This window comes from Carassius auratus, chromosome 7 (assembly GCF_003368295.1).
Source record: "Carassius auratus strain Wakin chromosome 7, ASM336829v1, whole genome shotgun sequence".
NCBI lineage: Eukaryota > Metazoa > Chordata > Actinopteri > Cypriniformes > Cyprinidae > Carassius > Carassius auratus.
This window is the reverse complement of record NC_039249.1, coordinates 24,617,521-24,634,642: the sequence shown is the minus strand read 5'-3', so window position 1 is coordinate 24,634,642 and position 17,122 is coordinate 24,617,521. Positions and strand designations below refer to the sequence as shown.

The 17,122-nt window shown below is 37.6% G+C and overlaps 1 protein-coding gene across 3 annotated transcripts; it reads left to right on the top strand.

The window, feature by feature from the left end:
- Positions 1-605: 605 nt before the first annotated feature.
- Positions 606-16,130, top strand: znf280d (zinc finger protein 280D). Of its 3 annotated transcripts, XM_026268059.1 has the most exons (19): positions 606-761; positions 2,360-2,522; positions 2,610-2,836; positions 5,806-5,908; positions 6,287-6,520; positions 6,895-6,942; positions 7,044-7,129; positions 7,784-8,010; positions 10,079-10,236; positions 10,737-10,837; positions 10,913-11,059; positions 11,651-11,785; positions 11,876-12,087; positions 13,681-13,821; positions 13,899-13,961; positions 14,043-14,161; positions 14,253-14,280; positions 15,104-15,278; positions 15,385-16,130. In XM_026268059.1, the coding sequence occupies exons 2-19, from the start codon at positions 2,360-2,362 to the stop codon at positions 15,397-15,399; spliced, it is 2,382 nt and encodes a 793-aa protein (XP_026123844.1). In that variant the 5' UTR covers positions 606-761; the 3' UTR covers positions 15,400-16,130. The 3 variants fall into 3 exon arrangements, with proteins under 3 accessions (XP_026123844.1, XP_026123841.1, XP_026123843.1); XM_026268056.1 differs by having other exon boundaries at positions 15,104-16,130; XM_026268058.1 differs by having other exon boundaries at positions 6,290-6,520; positions 15,104-15,533.
- The last annotated feature ends 992 nt before the right edge of the window (positions 16,131-17,122 follow it).

Sequence of the window (17,122 nt, the reverse complement as noted above, 5' to 3'; positions counted from 1 at the left end):
CAAAATAACAAAAAATAAACCATCAAAAATAAAAATAAAAAACAATCTTAATACTCCTTCCCTCCAAACTTTCTGAGTGAAATAACGAGATGTATTATTATTATTATTATTATCTGTTGGTGATGATGACATTATTTTTTTTTTATAAATGGCATGCATCTCAAACCTATCACAATACTCATAGTGCCACCTGTTGGTCAAAATAAACAGAAGCAACCAGACAAAACTGCCAAATTGAACTAATAACACAAGTGATTTTAATATTACTATGATTTAGTTTATCACCATTTAATTACTTCACCTATTACTCATAGTTTTCTGATGTTATTCAAATGTTACTTGTTGTTTTATGTTAACAATCCATTAGATTACTTAAATGTTTGACATTTCTTTTGTAATTTTACTGTAATATGTCTTCAAGTCTTAAACTCTACTCTGTTCTGTTATTTATCCGTGGACTGCGTTTGTCTTTGTTTCGACCTAGTGTTTATTGTCTGACTCATATATATATATATATATATATATTTTTTTTTCTTCTCTGCACACAATTACTTTACGTTATGTGTTTGAATGTTGTCCAAAGCTGGGAGTTTTTTTAAGTGTTAATAACAAAGAAAGTATTGGTTCTTCTGTGAGAGACGTGAGGTTTTTGTCTCAACAAAAGCCCCTTTGATTTCCCATGAGCCTCCGCGCTTCATTCCGCGGCGAGCGTGTCTGAATCAACACTGATGTTGTTTGTAAATAAGCCGAGATTTTAAAAGGTAAAACCGAGTTTCGCTTTTAAATCCGGAATGTTTGCTTATGTGTTCACCATATCAAATCCAATGGAGATTTCTTGTGTGCTTTGTCGTTTATCCCTGCAGCCGCTTGCTATTTTTTCTTGCATTTTAGCATGTTAGCATCCAGACAGAGACGATTTCTAACGGATCTCGAAATGATGTGCTACATCCATGTCGATGTGCTACATCCATATCGCTGCACTTCTTTAATGACTGCATTTTGATTCTAAGTATGAACTAGGAGTGATTGGTGGGAATCTGAGTTAGCATGTTAGCCGGTCTGTGTCCGCAGGAACAGTCTCGTGGCTGCTAGAGATGGATCACAGGTTTAGCATCAAAAGAATCGGGCTTTTAATCTTAATGATAATTTTTCTGGATATATATTTCGTTGTAGGACGCAAAGATAATTTGGTTCTAACACATAACTTGTTTTGTGGCATTAAATTGATCTATAGCATCTTAGTTTTGCTGGAGTCTCAATCTCTAGCTAGCTTTTATTTATTGAGGTGTGATTTGTGCTGGTATGTCTAAACCCAGATTATGATTAATTTGTGGATTGTTGGTATAATTTCTAGGGATGCGACGATACATTTTTTTCAGAACCGATACCGAAAATTCTGAGTATCTGCCGATCCGATACCAGCACACATTTTATTAAAATCAATGTAGAATTTCTATTCTTCCCTGTATTGACCTGATCGTCACTCTTTTGTGTGTTAAACACCATTTACTACATAAATACAACTTCATTTTAATGAAAAATAACCCAAAAAAATATACAATCATAATCTATGATAAAAATACTATTATAAACTAGGTTAGTGGATAATTCAGCAGCAAAAGATAATCTAGATTCTAGAAAAATCATGTATGCACAATAATTTTATAAAATCTAGTGAAATATTTATTTACAAATAACAGTGAATAAGTCTAAAATCTGGTAAAATGTTACACATTGCTCTTTGTATTGTTGTAAAAATCAAGTATATACATTTATATATATGAATATAAAAGACGTTTCTTTTAAATGTTTAGCACAGTAATAAAGATAGCAATATATGATAGATGGGACAGAATAAGAAAGACTATTAACAATCTTCGATATTGATACGTAATGTATTATTTAAACCTGTGGAATAGTTTAATGAGCCTTTTCTTTGAACAGTTTTAAACCATAGTTACTGTGCACTCTTGAAGAAAGTTTCATGGTTTTGACTGTAGTAACAACGCGACACGCAGTTTGATTGCTGATTGGAGGATGAGCAGCTGCAGCAGAAGAGTTTATGTGAACTTGAATTTAATGACTTCAATATTAATCTGTACCTCACATGGAACTATGGAATCTTCAGAACACTTGCACGAAAACGTTTTGGTACTTCACAATGTTTTTGTGCCTTCTGTGTGGCTCAACAATGACTCCACAAATAGTTCATGCACAATATCGGATTTGGATCAGTTTCGCCTGACCAATACCTGATCCGCAGAAAATGCCATTATCGGAGCTGATATAAATCCGGAGTATCGGATTGATGCATCCCTAAATTAATTTCATTAACCACATATCTTTGGTTTTCTTTTAGATGTCTGAGCTGTTTATGGAGTGTGAAGAGGAGGAGTTGGAGCCGTGGCAGAAGACCATTCCAGAAGTCAATCTGATAGATCTTGATGATGACGATGATGATGATGAACCAATATTTGTCGGTGAAATCTGTAGCTCCAAGCCTGCGGCCAACACAAGACAAGGTATGACACTTCTTTTTGGGGCATACTGCCACTTCTCTTCTGGTCTTGTATTAATATTGTTTGCTCATTGTTTCTTGTGATCTTCAGGTGCTGTTAACCAACAGAACCAGCAAAATGTCCCGGTTCAAAAACCCACAATGTTGGCATCATCTCAAAAGCCTCCGCAAGCTCCGCCTAACCCCGCTAGTGTTGCTACAGGTCCTACAATAATGGTCAGAGGTGCTGCCCAGTCAGGAGGAAATCCCATCCTCATCCCTATTAACACAACTCTAGGACCTCAAACAGCCCCTCAACCCATCTTTATTAACAATCAGGTAGCTTGACTTTTCTTCGACTTTCTCAGGTGAAATCAGTGCTCAACAAATGCTGAGACAAATTATAAATATGCTTTCTGCAAATAGTAGCCAAAGGCTTCTTCCCACTCGCGTTACATTTTAATATGGGTGCACAATAAATATCAGGCAATAATTAATGTGCATCTTGTCAGTAAAGTCGGTTCTCTAATCAGCGGTCCATCACGTGCATGATTTCACTTAGAGCAGTGGTTACTACACAGAGTCGTTGTTAAAGGGATAGTTCACCCAAAAATGAAAATGATGTCATTAATGTGTCACCCTCATGTCGTTCCAAACCCGTAAGACCTCCGTTCATCTTAGGAACACAGGTTAAGATATTTTAGATTTAGTCAGAGAGATTTCTGTCCCTCCATTGAAAATGTATGTACGGCAGGGTTTCCGTGGGTCCATAAAAAGTCATAAATTTAACAATAAGAATTTAAGGCCATAAAAGATCATAAAAACAGATTTTTTCCATACAAGGTCATAAAAAACATTTAGCCACGTCTTCAATTGATATGCTAGTCCATTAATTTGTTCTTCCATCAAAATGCGCTCGCAGCGGCAATGGCATTCATCTGTTTCGCCTGTTGTAGTTCTGTATGAGGAATCTGGGTGGTATCACAGTGTTCCAGAACTACAAGGTCCATGCGGCAGCATACAGACATGTCAGAAGGACTTTCACAGAAACTCGCGTGAATTCCGAACATACTGTGTCATACTGAGTCACTGCTTAGCTTAATTGAAATCATCCTGGCTATCACAATGGGAAAATGTACCTTTATTGATCCATGGCTCTAAGACGGTGCGTTTAGCGGCTCAAGCCCATCGCTAACTAGCATCCAAACACAAGACGTGGAAAAGCTGAACTGAGTTGCTGGTTACTCGCGCGCTGTGTTCAGTGCGGAGAGAGAGCCACGTCTCACGGACAGTCCCTCCTGCACATGAATGAACAAATACTAATCGCAGTTTTGAACAAACAAAAGGACATGTAAGAGCCCAATTCAGTACCACGGTGTTCAGGTGTTCAGAACTTACGCAGAGAAAGCGTCTCAAAACGCTTGTACACAGAATTTGCTTCTTTTTACATATTTTACTAGTAGGTACAGGACACTAATACATTTTTGTAAGTGAGTATAAGCAAACTGTTACATATTATACCCAAAGAATCTTCATACAGTGTACTACTAGTGAAATAGATAGATATAAATGTTTTATCTATATATAAAATTGGGACCAAAAATTATTCAGCACCTTATAAAGCACCATGCATTGCTTATGTGTTTTTTTCTGAATTGCTAATGCAACCTTTTCACACCACAGTCTGAACAAAATGAAACATTGCTTGGTAATTGGTCAACAAAGTATTGATAGTTGTGTAAATATTGTCATAATAACAGTGTCTGTAGTTTTGGTTGATTGTAATCCATTACGTACATTTCTATCAAAGTTATGACAATATCAAGACGAATTTGTTCTGACCAAACACCAATAACACTTGTTATTTTGGAAAGTAATGCCATAAAATAATTGTTAATTTACAATGTTACTTTACAATGTTACAATTGTTAAGTGTTCCTGTGCTCCTGATACTCAAGAAAGAGGGTGAAGGCTTCAGTTTCTTAATTTTAAGAAATAATAGAATAACTCTTTAAATAATTAAACTTGTTACTTTCAATGAAAGTCAATAATTAAAGACTTTTGAAAGGAATTTTTATGACTGAAGTTATTTATCGTAATTCGTGTAGGTCATAAATTCAAATCCTTATATTCATAAAAAGGTCTTAAAAAGTCTTAAATTTGACTGCTTAAACCCTGCAGAAACCCTGGTACGGTCTACTGTCCATGTCCAGAAAGATAAGAAAAACATCAAAGTAGTCCATGTGACATCAGAGGGTCAGTTAGAATTTGTTGAAGCATCGAAAATACATTTTGGTCCAAAAATAACAAAAACTACGACTTTATTCAGCATTGTCTTCTCTTCCGTGTCTGTTGTGAGAGAGAGCTCAAAACACTCCAGTTTAGTGATATCCGGTTCTCGAACAAATCATTCGATGTAACCGGATCTTCTTGAACCAGTTCACCAAATCGAACTGAATCATTTTAAACTTTTCGCATCTCCAATACGCATTAATCCACAAATGACTAAAGCTGTTAACTTTTTTTAATGTGGCTGACCCTTCCTCTGAGTTCAAACAAACCAATATCCCGCAGTAATTCATTTACTCAAACAGTACACTGACTGTGAAGAGAGAACTAAAGATGAACACCGAGCCGAGCCAGATAACGAACAAAAGACTGACTCGTTCTCGAGTCAAGATCCGGTTGCATCAGTTTTCAGATCACCAGTAGTGATGGGAATTTCGGTTCTTTTTACACAAACCAGTTCAATGCAATAAACCGGTTGAAGAAAACAGTTCACCGGTTCTTTTGCGCTCGACGTAATGGCGTCATTTGCGATGATTGCCCTTGATTCAAGCCTTCGGTTTACCGGCGCTCATAACACTAGCACAGAATCAGTTCGGTTCAAATGCCCTGTGTGTCGGTTTGCTTCACACTGAATCACACATGCGCAGTAACGGTTCTTGACTCGAGAACAAGTCAATCTTTTGTTCGTTATCTGGCTCGGCACTGTGTTCTGAAGATAAATGGAGGTCTTAAGGGTTTGGAACGACATGAGGGTGAGTATCAAGACATAATTTTCATTTTTCGATGAACTGTTAAGATGTGCAAATCCATGCTGATAATGAACGTGGATTTGCACAGCTTGTCAGTAAACAACTGCTCTGTGTAGTAACAGCTGCTCTATGTGAAATCACGTACGTGTTGGAATTTACAACTGATTGTCATAAACATGCATTAATTCAATTTAAATTTAATGTGTCTGTTCATAGGCCGAATTTGATGAGGGTAAGGAATCTTTAGTTTTTCTTTTATTATTTCACCAGGGTTACATTGTTGCATCGCCACAGAATCTCAACAGCAGCACCTCGTTCATCAGCTCTTTGGGGTCACAGTATCCACTAGGAACCACCCTCACGGTTGTGCCAGGTATAAATGTGTACTTTTGTTTATGATTGGTAAGATTTTTAAATGTTTTTGAAGACTTTTATTTGTTCAAAAATAGTCAAAACGGCAAGATTATTGCATTATAAAATAACTTTTTGTATTGAAATATATTTTAAAATGTACTGTATTTGTGATGGCAAAGCTGAATTTTCAGCAGACATTTCTCCAGTCTTCAAGGTCACATGTTCTCACAGAAGTCATTCTGATTTGCTGCTCTAGAAGCATTTCTTATTACCATCATCATATTTGAATACAGCACTGTTTAATATTTTATGGAAATCATGTTAAATTTTTGGTGATTCTTGATGAGCAGCATTTATCTGAAGTAAAAAAATCATTATTTTGTGTGTGTTTCTCAAGCAGCTGGTCAGCAGATATTGCCGCAAGTCAGTGTCACACCGAAGCCGGGGGTCATTCACAGGCCTCAAGTGCAGCATATCCAGAACAATGTGGTGACCTTGTCCAATGTACAATCCCCAGCTAACCTTTATTCTCAGTCCCACACTACTCCAGGATCTCAAAACACAACAGCAACAGTTCCAGCAACACTAGCTAAACAAAAAACTTTATCCCCACCAACTATGAACAGCAAAGGTAAGCCTGTGTGTGGATGGTTAAGCTGCAACAGTCTATCCATTACTTTTACCAGTAGACCTGTTTTCTAGTTTAGTGTTATTTAATGAAGTGAAAGGATTCTAACCAATGTTTTTTTTTTTAATTACCACTCACCCACTATCCTGGTTGCCACCCACCATAATGTTTGGATGATTGAGCAACTGCAATTAGACATAATCGCAAACAAAACTGGATGTGTTTGTTGTCCATGTACTAATCTACAATAACAATTCAATAATTAAAAAAATAAATTTCAAAAATACACTGAAATCCCAAAGCCCCTCTCGCTTTTCTAAAAGTTTTTTTCTTTGAAGATGAAGACTTGATTGGATGTTTCTTTTTATGATCCTCAGATAATGGCACAATGATAAATGATACAAACAACAGTGGGTTCAAAGGAGGTAAGTTTGACAGGTGTAGGGTTTTGTCCAATATGTATTGTAGAATTTCTAGAAGCAAAATCTCTGTTCATATTTTAAGCTTTTTTTCCCTCCTTTGACAGTTGGAGATAATGATTTCCACTTCAAAAAGAAATGTCCCAGGTGTCAGAATGTGTTTGGCTTTCAGAATTTAAAAAATCATATGAAGGTTGGTAGGTTTTACTTTGTTTAGTTTCTTGTGTTAGCCACAGCATTATTGCCTGCAGTCAGGCAGCGTTAAATCTCAATGTTAACCTAAATGGTTATTACATCTGTAGAGTGTCATCCTCTTCATTGTCCTTCAGCCTGTTTTATTTAGTTATGAGCTGTGTGTGAAGAAAAACACTGAACCAAGTAAACAGCAATGCCAAGACAGACTTAACTCCTAAAACTTGCATAAATCTTTGCACCATAAATAAATAGCTTTTTAAAATATTCCCATCATTTTCCCCACATTCCGTCTGTTGACTGGACACAACCAAAATATTCATACTACCAAAAGTTTATAAAGACATCGTAAAAGTAATTTGTAAAATTGAGCAGCCTAATCCATGTCTTCAAATGAGTGATCATTGAATGATCACTTTATGAAGAACCAATTTAATTTAGGCATTTATTAACATATAAACATTGACAATGTATATACATAGAGCACATCAACTAGAGCAAACATAATATCTTGGTTTGTTTGTTTGAGCATAACCCAAAATTAAAAATGACACTTCATTTAAAAAATGCTGCCACCTCCTGATGAAGAGACAGATATACTTTGATTCCTCAGCATTATTGAGATGTTGTGATGCTTTTTTCCCTCCTTCTTCAGCTGTGCTGCCCTGAATTATTAGACTCCGTGTTCCCCTCAACATCGAAACCTGACAAACAAGCCAGTGCACCGAAACTCAACGAGTCTGACAAAGGCAAACTCATCATGCTGGTTTCAGACTTCTACTACGGGAAGTGTGAAGGGGATCCGTCTCTGATTCCCAAATTCAAGTCCAACACCACCTTCAAGTGCAACAGCTGTTTAAAAATGCTCAAGAACAATATCAGGTACTTTTTTTGAGTGTTAGTTCTAAAGAAAAACCTATTAGCTTACACTTTTCTTGAACTACCATCTTTAATCAGCCAGGTGCAGAGGTGGTTGAAGCTCTGCAGACCTTAGTCAGGGTAGCTGCAATGTAGTTTGTCACGAATGAAAACGATTCCAACAGCCCCAGTCATATAAGTCTGCTGCTTTGTATAATTGTTTTGGTCTGTGAGGGAGCAACACCACGCATGCGGTTTAGATGGAACATTGCTCACGAGAGCCATTAGCTACAGGGGCCCAGAGATGGAGAGAGCAATAGTTATAGAAAGAGAGACCCCATCACTGGATCCCCCTCAGATGGATGACATTATCAGACCCCCGTTCTCTCTCGGGGCCCCAGATGAATAATGGAGGGTAGTTTGGCTGCTATAAGAACTGTTCCTGTGATTAAATAACTTTACTCAACCACGGCGTGAGAAAAGCCTCAGTAAGCTCATTTTAATGGGGAGGTACGTTTGCAGTGCACCCCAAGTTCTGGCGGCGGGGGTCACAGTTCAGCCGCATAAAAATCCCTATTAGGAGAGCTGAGGTTGCAGAACGTGCTGACTGAAAAATTGGCTGCTCAACGTCAGGGCGCCAATGGCAGGAGGCAGAGAGGATAGAGGCAGCCTGCGCATCACATCATTAAACAAAGAAGCAGCGCAGTATAATTGCTGGTATTATAATGGCTATTATGCACAGTTAGAACATGAACTTTAAGTAGAAAATTTGCTAATTTATCTCTTGAAAACCCTTGGGAGCTCAAACACTCCTTGAGTACACATGCACAGGCCTTGCACTGGTCAAAGGTGACTTTTAATGGCGTGTGTTTGTAATTTGGCTAATTATATTTAACTGCGCGAGAGTTTTATTTTTTATTCCTAAAGGACACCGAACATTAGCTACTTTAACTTTGGCATTTTCCCTTCCCTTCAGACGTGTTTGATGAATTACGGTTGATGAGGAGTTGATAGTTCATGTTCTGCTCATTTGTAAATCCAGTGTAATGTATAGACAAAGCAAAAAAATAAGATTTGTGCACTTTGTTGCAACATCTGAAACGGCATGATTCTCAAAGGATGTTATGTCTATTTTTAAGTGCCTTTTGAAAAGTAAAAGGAAATCCACTCCTGAGAGAATATACACACTGTAGTGGTTTACCAGTTTGAATGTTGTACATCTGTTTGACATTCACTTCCTCGCACATCAAAAGCTTTCCTGTTTAGTTGTCACACCTCTGTCAACGGCGGTCCCGCTTGTGTCAGACTGAGTTCTCCCAAGACGGCAACTGTTTGTGGAGCAGGGCATTTACCTTAAAGAGTATCATTAATGTTGCATGTTGCAGGTGTACCCAATGCCGTCTCGCTCTCACACCTACTGACTGTTTTTTGCATAAATCTCCACACACAGAGAATAGATCAGAGGTGACAGTCTTCAGGACTCTGACACTTCTCTCCAATCATCTGTCACATGAAACTTGCCAAAATAAGTGCATGAGTTCTGCGTGAACTCAAACATTGTGTGTTCACTGGGTTTCATTTCCTTGAGTTTCTTGACTCTGTTAATGTATGTGATTGTTTATCAGTCCTTTCAGGGCTTGCTGAAGCTTCAGTGAGAACATAATTTTTTAATTTTATGAGTCATTAAAGGAGAGATCCCTTACACCGTCACCATCTAAGACAAGCAGCATTTTTCTGAGTAAAATTTCAGGGTCATTGCCAATGCCACAAGTTTGTGGGTGATAATTTTAAGCATGTCAGAAGTAGTCATAACCGACAAGGTCTATTTATCATTGAGTTGGTCACTGGAGCTGTTAACTATAACATCCACCTGGGGTCCTGGAGTTTTGCACTCGTTTGGGCTCTATATTGTCTCACACATTCAAATAAAAAGCAAAGCACTGTATAATTTAAACTCATTATTATTATTAGATGTGGGCCCTTTGATCCTTCCACCACTATGTAAATAAAGACTAGAGCTGAAAATCAGCTAGTTGTAGTAATGCCATCCTTTGCTGCTCCTCATCCCTCTTTTCGTTTTCCTCTCAATCAGGTTCATGAACCACATGAAACATCACCTGGAGTTGGAGAAGCAGAACAGCGAGAGCTGGGAGAGTCACACTACATGTCAGCATTGTTACCGGCAGTATTCAACTCCTTTTCAACTGCAGTGTCACATAGAGAGTGCCCACAGTCCCTTCGAGTCCTCCAGTAAGTCACTACATAACACGAACATACAATTTCGCATCCGGGATAGTTTAAAAGAATTCTGGTCTTATCTGGTCCATTTGGAAAAAGCACATTTATTTTAGAGTACCAGTTTGTTATAAGTTTGTCATCTTCCGCTTTAAGTTATCAAGCCTTTTAAAGTCAGGTGGATTCTCATTGGCTGTCATTGTTTATTATTCTACATCAGATAAAAAAAAATGGTTCTGAAAGTGATTCTGACAATATCATTACTCTGTCATTGTTGACATTGTTGATATGGCTATTCTCCCAGTATTAAAATTTTGTGTGAACAGGCCTTACGTTGCAAAAGTGGCCCATCAAATCATAACTGTGATTTTTCTAACTAAAGTAGGAAGTTTCCTACAGGATTTGAGGTTATGTAAAAACAGTGAATTTGTAATTGGAATGAGAGTATTTCCCCAGAGGAGAATGAGTTGATGGTTAGGTATATTTTGAGTGTATCTTTATCTTTTCTTTCCCAGCCAACTGTAAAATATGTGAATTGGCTTTTGAGACGGAGCAAGTGCTTCTGGAGCACATGAGGGACAATCACAAACCTGGAGAGATGCCCTATGCCTGTCAGGTAAAACTTCATTGCTGCTCGATGTAATTTGTATTTCAAATACTTGGTTCTCACTTTGTTTTTGCACTCTCAAAGGTTTGCAACTACAGGTCCTCCTTCTTCTCTGATGTGGATAACCATTTCCGCACAGTCCATGAAAACACTAAAGACCTGCTTTGTCCCTTTTGCCTAAAAGTCCTTCGCAGTGGCCATATGTACATGCAGCACTACATGAGACATCAAGTGAGTGTATTACCTTGTGTGTGTTTCCACTTGGAAATTGATTTATTTCCTACTTCTTGCTTACTAATTTAAACCAAAGACTGTGTACATGAGTCTTTTTGACCTGTTCTTGGATAAGACATCATCTGTCTCTTTGTCTGTGGATTTGGAGATTGAGACTTCACTGATCTGAAGTCAGCATAATGTGCAACTCATTTGTGTGCTGCCCCATTGGTTCTCACTCTAAGGTTGGATTGATTTGGTTGTCTGCTGAACACCTTGGTGCAATATATAACAGGCTGACAGTGACGGCTTACTCTATTCACCTTCCCTGGTTACTCCTTATGGGCTTCTCCCTGGCAACAGCAAACCAGATTAACCACGAGTCATATCGACCAACAGCTAGATTTGTAACTAAAAAAATAGTGCATGTGCTGGTGGAATGATGCGGATTAGAGACCGCCAAGTTTGTGGCATATTCCAGTATTATTATTTTTTTAAATTTGCAGTTATATTAATAAACGTCTAAATTAAATGCACAATTTAGTTGTTAAATGTAACTTGTCACTTAACTTTGTACGTTATGTTTTTATTTTATTTATTTTTTTCTAGAAAAAAAGGATTCAAAGGTGTGGAAAGTGCCGACTAAATTTCCTCACCTATAAGGAAAAAGTGGAACACAAGACACACTTCCATCGAACCTATAGGAAGCCTAGAAAACTTGAAGGATTGCCTCCAGGAACCAAGGTCTGCTTGTAGTTATATTAACTATATAGTAAAAATAATCACAAATGATTCGAGTTTAACTTTTCAATAGCATTATTTATTCCATTTTAGGTGACGATTCGGGCCTCAGTTTCTGGTGCGCAAATGGGTTCTGAAACGTCAAGCAAAGCCTACATCATACCCACAAGTCCTGAAACCACCAAACAACCTGTTAGAGTAGCAGCAAACACAACCAAACCAAACGTAAATGGAGGAAAGGCAAAGACCACAAACCAATTCAGCTGGAACCGAAGCAACCAAAACAATGAGCTTAGAAGTTTGAGGTGAGGACTCTTAAGCCCAAAGTAAGTGTACAACTGAACACACACAAGTGCTCATCTGGAGTCTAGTTGTTGCTCCCGTGTCCAATAGATTGTTGTTATTGTCCTTCAGTGCCTTCCGTTTCTTTTTGAATGTGAAGCAGAAGCGGTGTTCCGCGGCAACTCATTTAGGGGTGCGGCTAACGGTTATTTTTATTGCCGACTAATATGTTGATTATTTTTCGATGAATTTATTTATTATTTTCTGATCAGTTGATGAATTCTTTAGTTAGACTATCGATATATGATAACAGTATCTTTTATTAATCTTAACATTTTTGTATTCAAACGTTTTCTCGTAATTAATACTTCACAAAAAAACAGCAAAGAAAGAAAATAATAATACATAAAGAATTAACAAGAAAAGAGAGAAAAATTATAGGAAATAAAAAAACAAAGCAAGAAAAAAAATAAGAGAAAGAAAAAAAGAATAACAAGAAAGAAAGGGAAGTGATACAATACAATCAATAGAAATGCACATTATGGCTGCATTCACAGTTACTGTGTGGGACTTGCTTACAGGAGGTGAGAGACTTGAAATGTTTTATTTATTTAGCAGATAAAACATCTGCTTGTATACATATCTGTATAAATAAACAGCTGAACAGCTGAGTCACAACTGCATTCAGGACACTAGAGCACAGAATCAAAAATGGTGTCAAAACACCGGGAGGTTTGATCACAGAGAGTTGACAGCCCGTTTTTAAATAAATTAATCCAGTCGAGGTTTGTCCAATACAATCCATCACACAGTTAAACACCTAACAATGACTTTAAAGGGGTTATATGATGCAATATATTCTTTATAAAAGTTAAGACTCGTCCACACCCTCCTAAAGCGGCTCGTTCTAACACCCCCACATCTCTACATCAGTATGTGGGAAGATTTGCATAGCGCTGCCCAGATGTTCACGCAAGGAAAGAAGGTTACCTTTTATTCTAGTAGTGGTATTGTTGCTGCCGTTGTAATGTCGTATAGATGCTTTATGTTTGGTTGTGAAAGCAAAACTACTTTTGTTTGTCCTTTCAAAAGAGGACGATATCTGCTTCATGACTGGAGCTGATCCGTGCAGGTCGCTGAGGAAATACATCAACTGTGGATCGCCGGATTGGCTTTCACTGTGACCAAACTCGTCATGATGATTATATAGGCAACTTGATGTCCCGTGCTGTTCCGTTCATTCAGCACAGCTTTGAATGCGATTGAGATTCCGCATTCAGTGTAAAGGTGTCAGCTCGGCTATATTGCTCTATGAATGCAACTCTATGAAGTGATGTTGCCATACTAGCCTTTACCTTCTGCTCTGAGTCTTTTATTGTGTTAAACATGACAGAAAAACGTGGATAACCACAGGCTCGCACAGTGTGCGTGGCTAAAGGTGTGACATGTTGACACATTCCATTCTAATCGGCGTATCTTCATAGTCGTTGACGATTTGTTGCATAGTGTACAGTAACATCCAAATATACTTTTATGATTCAGCTGTTGCATTGTGTTGTATTAGAAGTTAAGAGTCACAGCCTGTTGTTTTATATTAACGTGTTTATTTTTCACAGGCTTCCCAGTGGAGGAAATAAGTGTGTTGAGTGTCTCTCAGAGGTTATGGACCCTTATGCTCATTATCCTTTATTGCTTAGATGCAATACATGCAAGTTCAGATCGAATTGCCAGAAAGCCTTCAGACAACATATGATCAGGTAAGGGGAAAACTTGAATGAATGAACAAACAATTTCAAATTATGTTCAGTCTATAGTTGGTGTTGTTCATTTGCAGGTTTCATGGCAATTCTTCTAAAGTACGGTTCGGGAGGGTGAGGAAGACTCCACGTGGTTTGCGGTAAGTTTGGATCTAATTAGTACGTGATGGTTAACTCTGAACTGTGAAAGTTATTTTTCTTTTCTGTTTTTTTTTTTTAAGGAGTCTAACGCTTGTGTGTCTCAAGTGTGACTTTCTGGCAGACGCTACTGGCGCTGACCAGATGACCGAGCATTTGCTCAACAGGTCAAACCACTCCTGCCAGGTCATCATGGAGCCAGGTATGATGCCCAACCAACTCGTTGCAAAAATATTTTTCTCGTCGTGATGTCAGATTTTCACACTTGCATACATTTTTTTATTTCTTTAAAGTTAAAAATGGAGGATCGCAAATGAACAGGTATGAAAGTTGTTTATTGTTTTTAGCTATTTATTAGTTTACAGTTGTTCATTCCATGCAATTAAGTTGAATAAAAGGGTTTGGGTTTTCTTGCCGTTTAAAAATCCATTTGTTGTTAATTGTGAATGCTTGTGTCTGTTTTAAAATGTCGGTGGTGTTGCTCTCTACTTTCTGGTTTGCTCTCATTGTTAAACGCATGATGTATTGGTGTACAATGACACCATATGCTTATTTGTGTTTTTGTTAAATGTAGAGGTTAGAGCTGTGAAGAGAGGAGAGTAAAAATAGACTGGGAAGTGTAGCTTGCCTGATTGAGACAAATTACCTTTTCTGATGAAACGGGGGGTGAATACAGACCCTCTGGCCTATGAATTGTTTGGAAATATAATTTATTATAAAAAACGATCTGTTTTTTTTTCCATTAGTCTAATTGGGACTCCTATTAAGTGGTATTCGGGAGACCTTGCTTAAATTAAAACAGTAGTTTTCGCATTAATTAAGGCTGAAGAACATATTAATGTGGACCACAAAGAAAAGCTCGTGAGTTGCTGCGAAAGGCAAGTTGGAGAATATTTGTATTATTTAGTCTGTTGCTTTCTTACTGAACTCGAACCCCCCCCCCCCCCCCCCCCTCCCATAAAGAATCAGTTCAAAACATAATCACTATACACTTGGACATCTTCAGTCTTTTTCCTTTTCATTGTAACTAAAAATCTAAAACTGAAACTTGTGTCTCAGTCAGGTGTTTTTACAGCTTATGATCTTAAGGGAGCATTGTTTGTTTTATTTGCTTTTCTCTTGTTGTTACGCCCCATTAATCCAGGTCAATAGAGAACCACGCTAACTCCAAGCAGCTCCTGTTCATTAAACCTGATACTGAGGCTAGAGATGAAACCGAACCCATTCTGATCAGTGATGTACAAGCTATACCAAACAAGGAAAACATAATGGAGGATGGTTCAGAGGTTCTTGGAGCTGACAAATGTGTACCAGACGAGGTGAGGGATGACACCGCAGAGGCTGAAACCAATGATTTGTCTGTAGAGGAATCCACCAAGAGCCTTCCCTCTCACTCACCCGTCAGCCCCCTTTCTGCCCTCACAGATGAAGCTGGCGTAACTCCCACTGATTTTCTTTGCAAAACTGATGGAATGGAGTCTATGAACACCGACTCGCAGCTGGAACCTCTCACTCCATCCAAGGTCCTTGAGGATGACGCCACTGAGAACTCCCAAGTGGAGATGGAAGGTTAACTGCAACCCGGCACGAACAGAACAGAGGATCTCTTAGAGCATCGCAAGACTCGCTCTCCCTCATTAAAAAAACAACAACAAAAAACATTAATAGGAGATCTTTTTCTGACTCCAAAATTAAATGAAAGCATACTGTGCTAAATCATGACTCTAAAATCTTATGCCATTTGAGTACAATATTTCTGTACTTGTGTAAGGTTTGAAAAGAAGCGCCCTCTAGGTTGAAATTGGGTTGCAATGGCAGCAATGTGAATGTTCTTCTTTACTTAAGATTGTTTTGAAGTCCGTCTGTCCACATTTGTGGTATCCGTTTGGACTCTACAGATGATCACAAAGCTGAGACATGACGGTATCCAACTTGAGCTTATTCCAACATCTGCCTTTTCAAATGATGGTTTTCATAGGATAACGAACAAGTTGAGCAGTTACTTTGTATACTGTATTTAGGAATGACCAAATTCTTCCTTAATTTGTCCCTTTTTTTCATTTTATTTTTTAGATTGTGTTTAGTGTATTGTTATGTGTACTTTATCTGGATAGGATCCTGCATTGAAAGTCATCTCTCATATTCAGATTAAAAGTGTTGTAGAAATCCCATGAATTTGTCTTAATCAGTAATAAACTTTTATAACATTCAATAGAGTTCTGCTATTTAATAGGATGGCGATTCACAACAAAATCTCTGCCTTTGTCCAGGAGACAATTAATTCCGTTTCTCTTTAGAGCTTGATTTGGTGAAGAGCACCCTCTTGTGGGATCATTCTGTGTAGTTCACTAAACAGGAGTGCTACTGTGATGGGAAGACTCGTTTATGCCAATAGGTTGGTTTAAAAAGGTATTTTCAAAGAACGTTAACAAAGAGTTTAATTGATTCTGACTAACGCAGTTACAGTGAATGTCTAGAGAAATTTCCAGTTTTGAAAACAATAATTTTTTAAGTGCTCTACAGAACAGAGAAATGCAATCAGTTTTCATTTGGCATATCACACACATACAAAAGAATTGCAATAAAATAAAAATGCATTCATGCATATCAAAACAAGTAGTGAACTATTTATATTTTAAAGAAAGATCTCAAACTCAAAGCAATAAATAAAAAAAGTAAATAAACAAAAAGGACTTACTTTGCTGCTACTTGTAGTTTTAGATTTGTCAGAATTAACGTAACATTGAAACTTGTAGCCTATGTTGTTGAAGAAACAGAAATTCGTGCTAAAAAATAAGATTTAACGAGTAGACAATTTTAATATGATGGGGTTTATGTAAATGATGTATAGTCACAGGGTGCTGCAATCAATTAATCTAAATAATCGGAAACTAGATTTAGCTGTGAAAATACCCTCAGAGGATAATTTAAAGGTATTACTGTGTTAAAATGTTTAGGCGACAACAGTCTAAGATAAAGCATTAAACATAAAAGAAGATCATTTGAGAAACATTTCAGTATTTTTTGTTCATGCAAAGAAAATTACTGGTGACCAAAACGGCGTTACCGACATTCTTCAAAATAACTTATTTTTTTGTTGTGCAAAAGAAAGTAAATCATTCAGGTTTGAAACAGCATGAGGGTAAAAAATTACGACAATGTA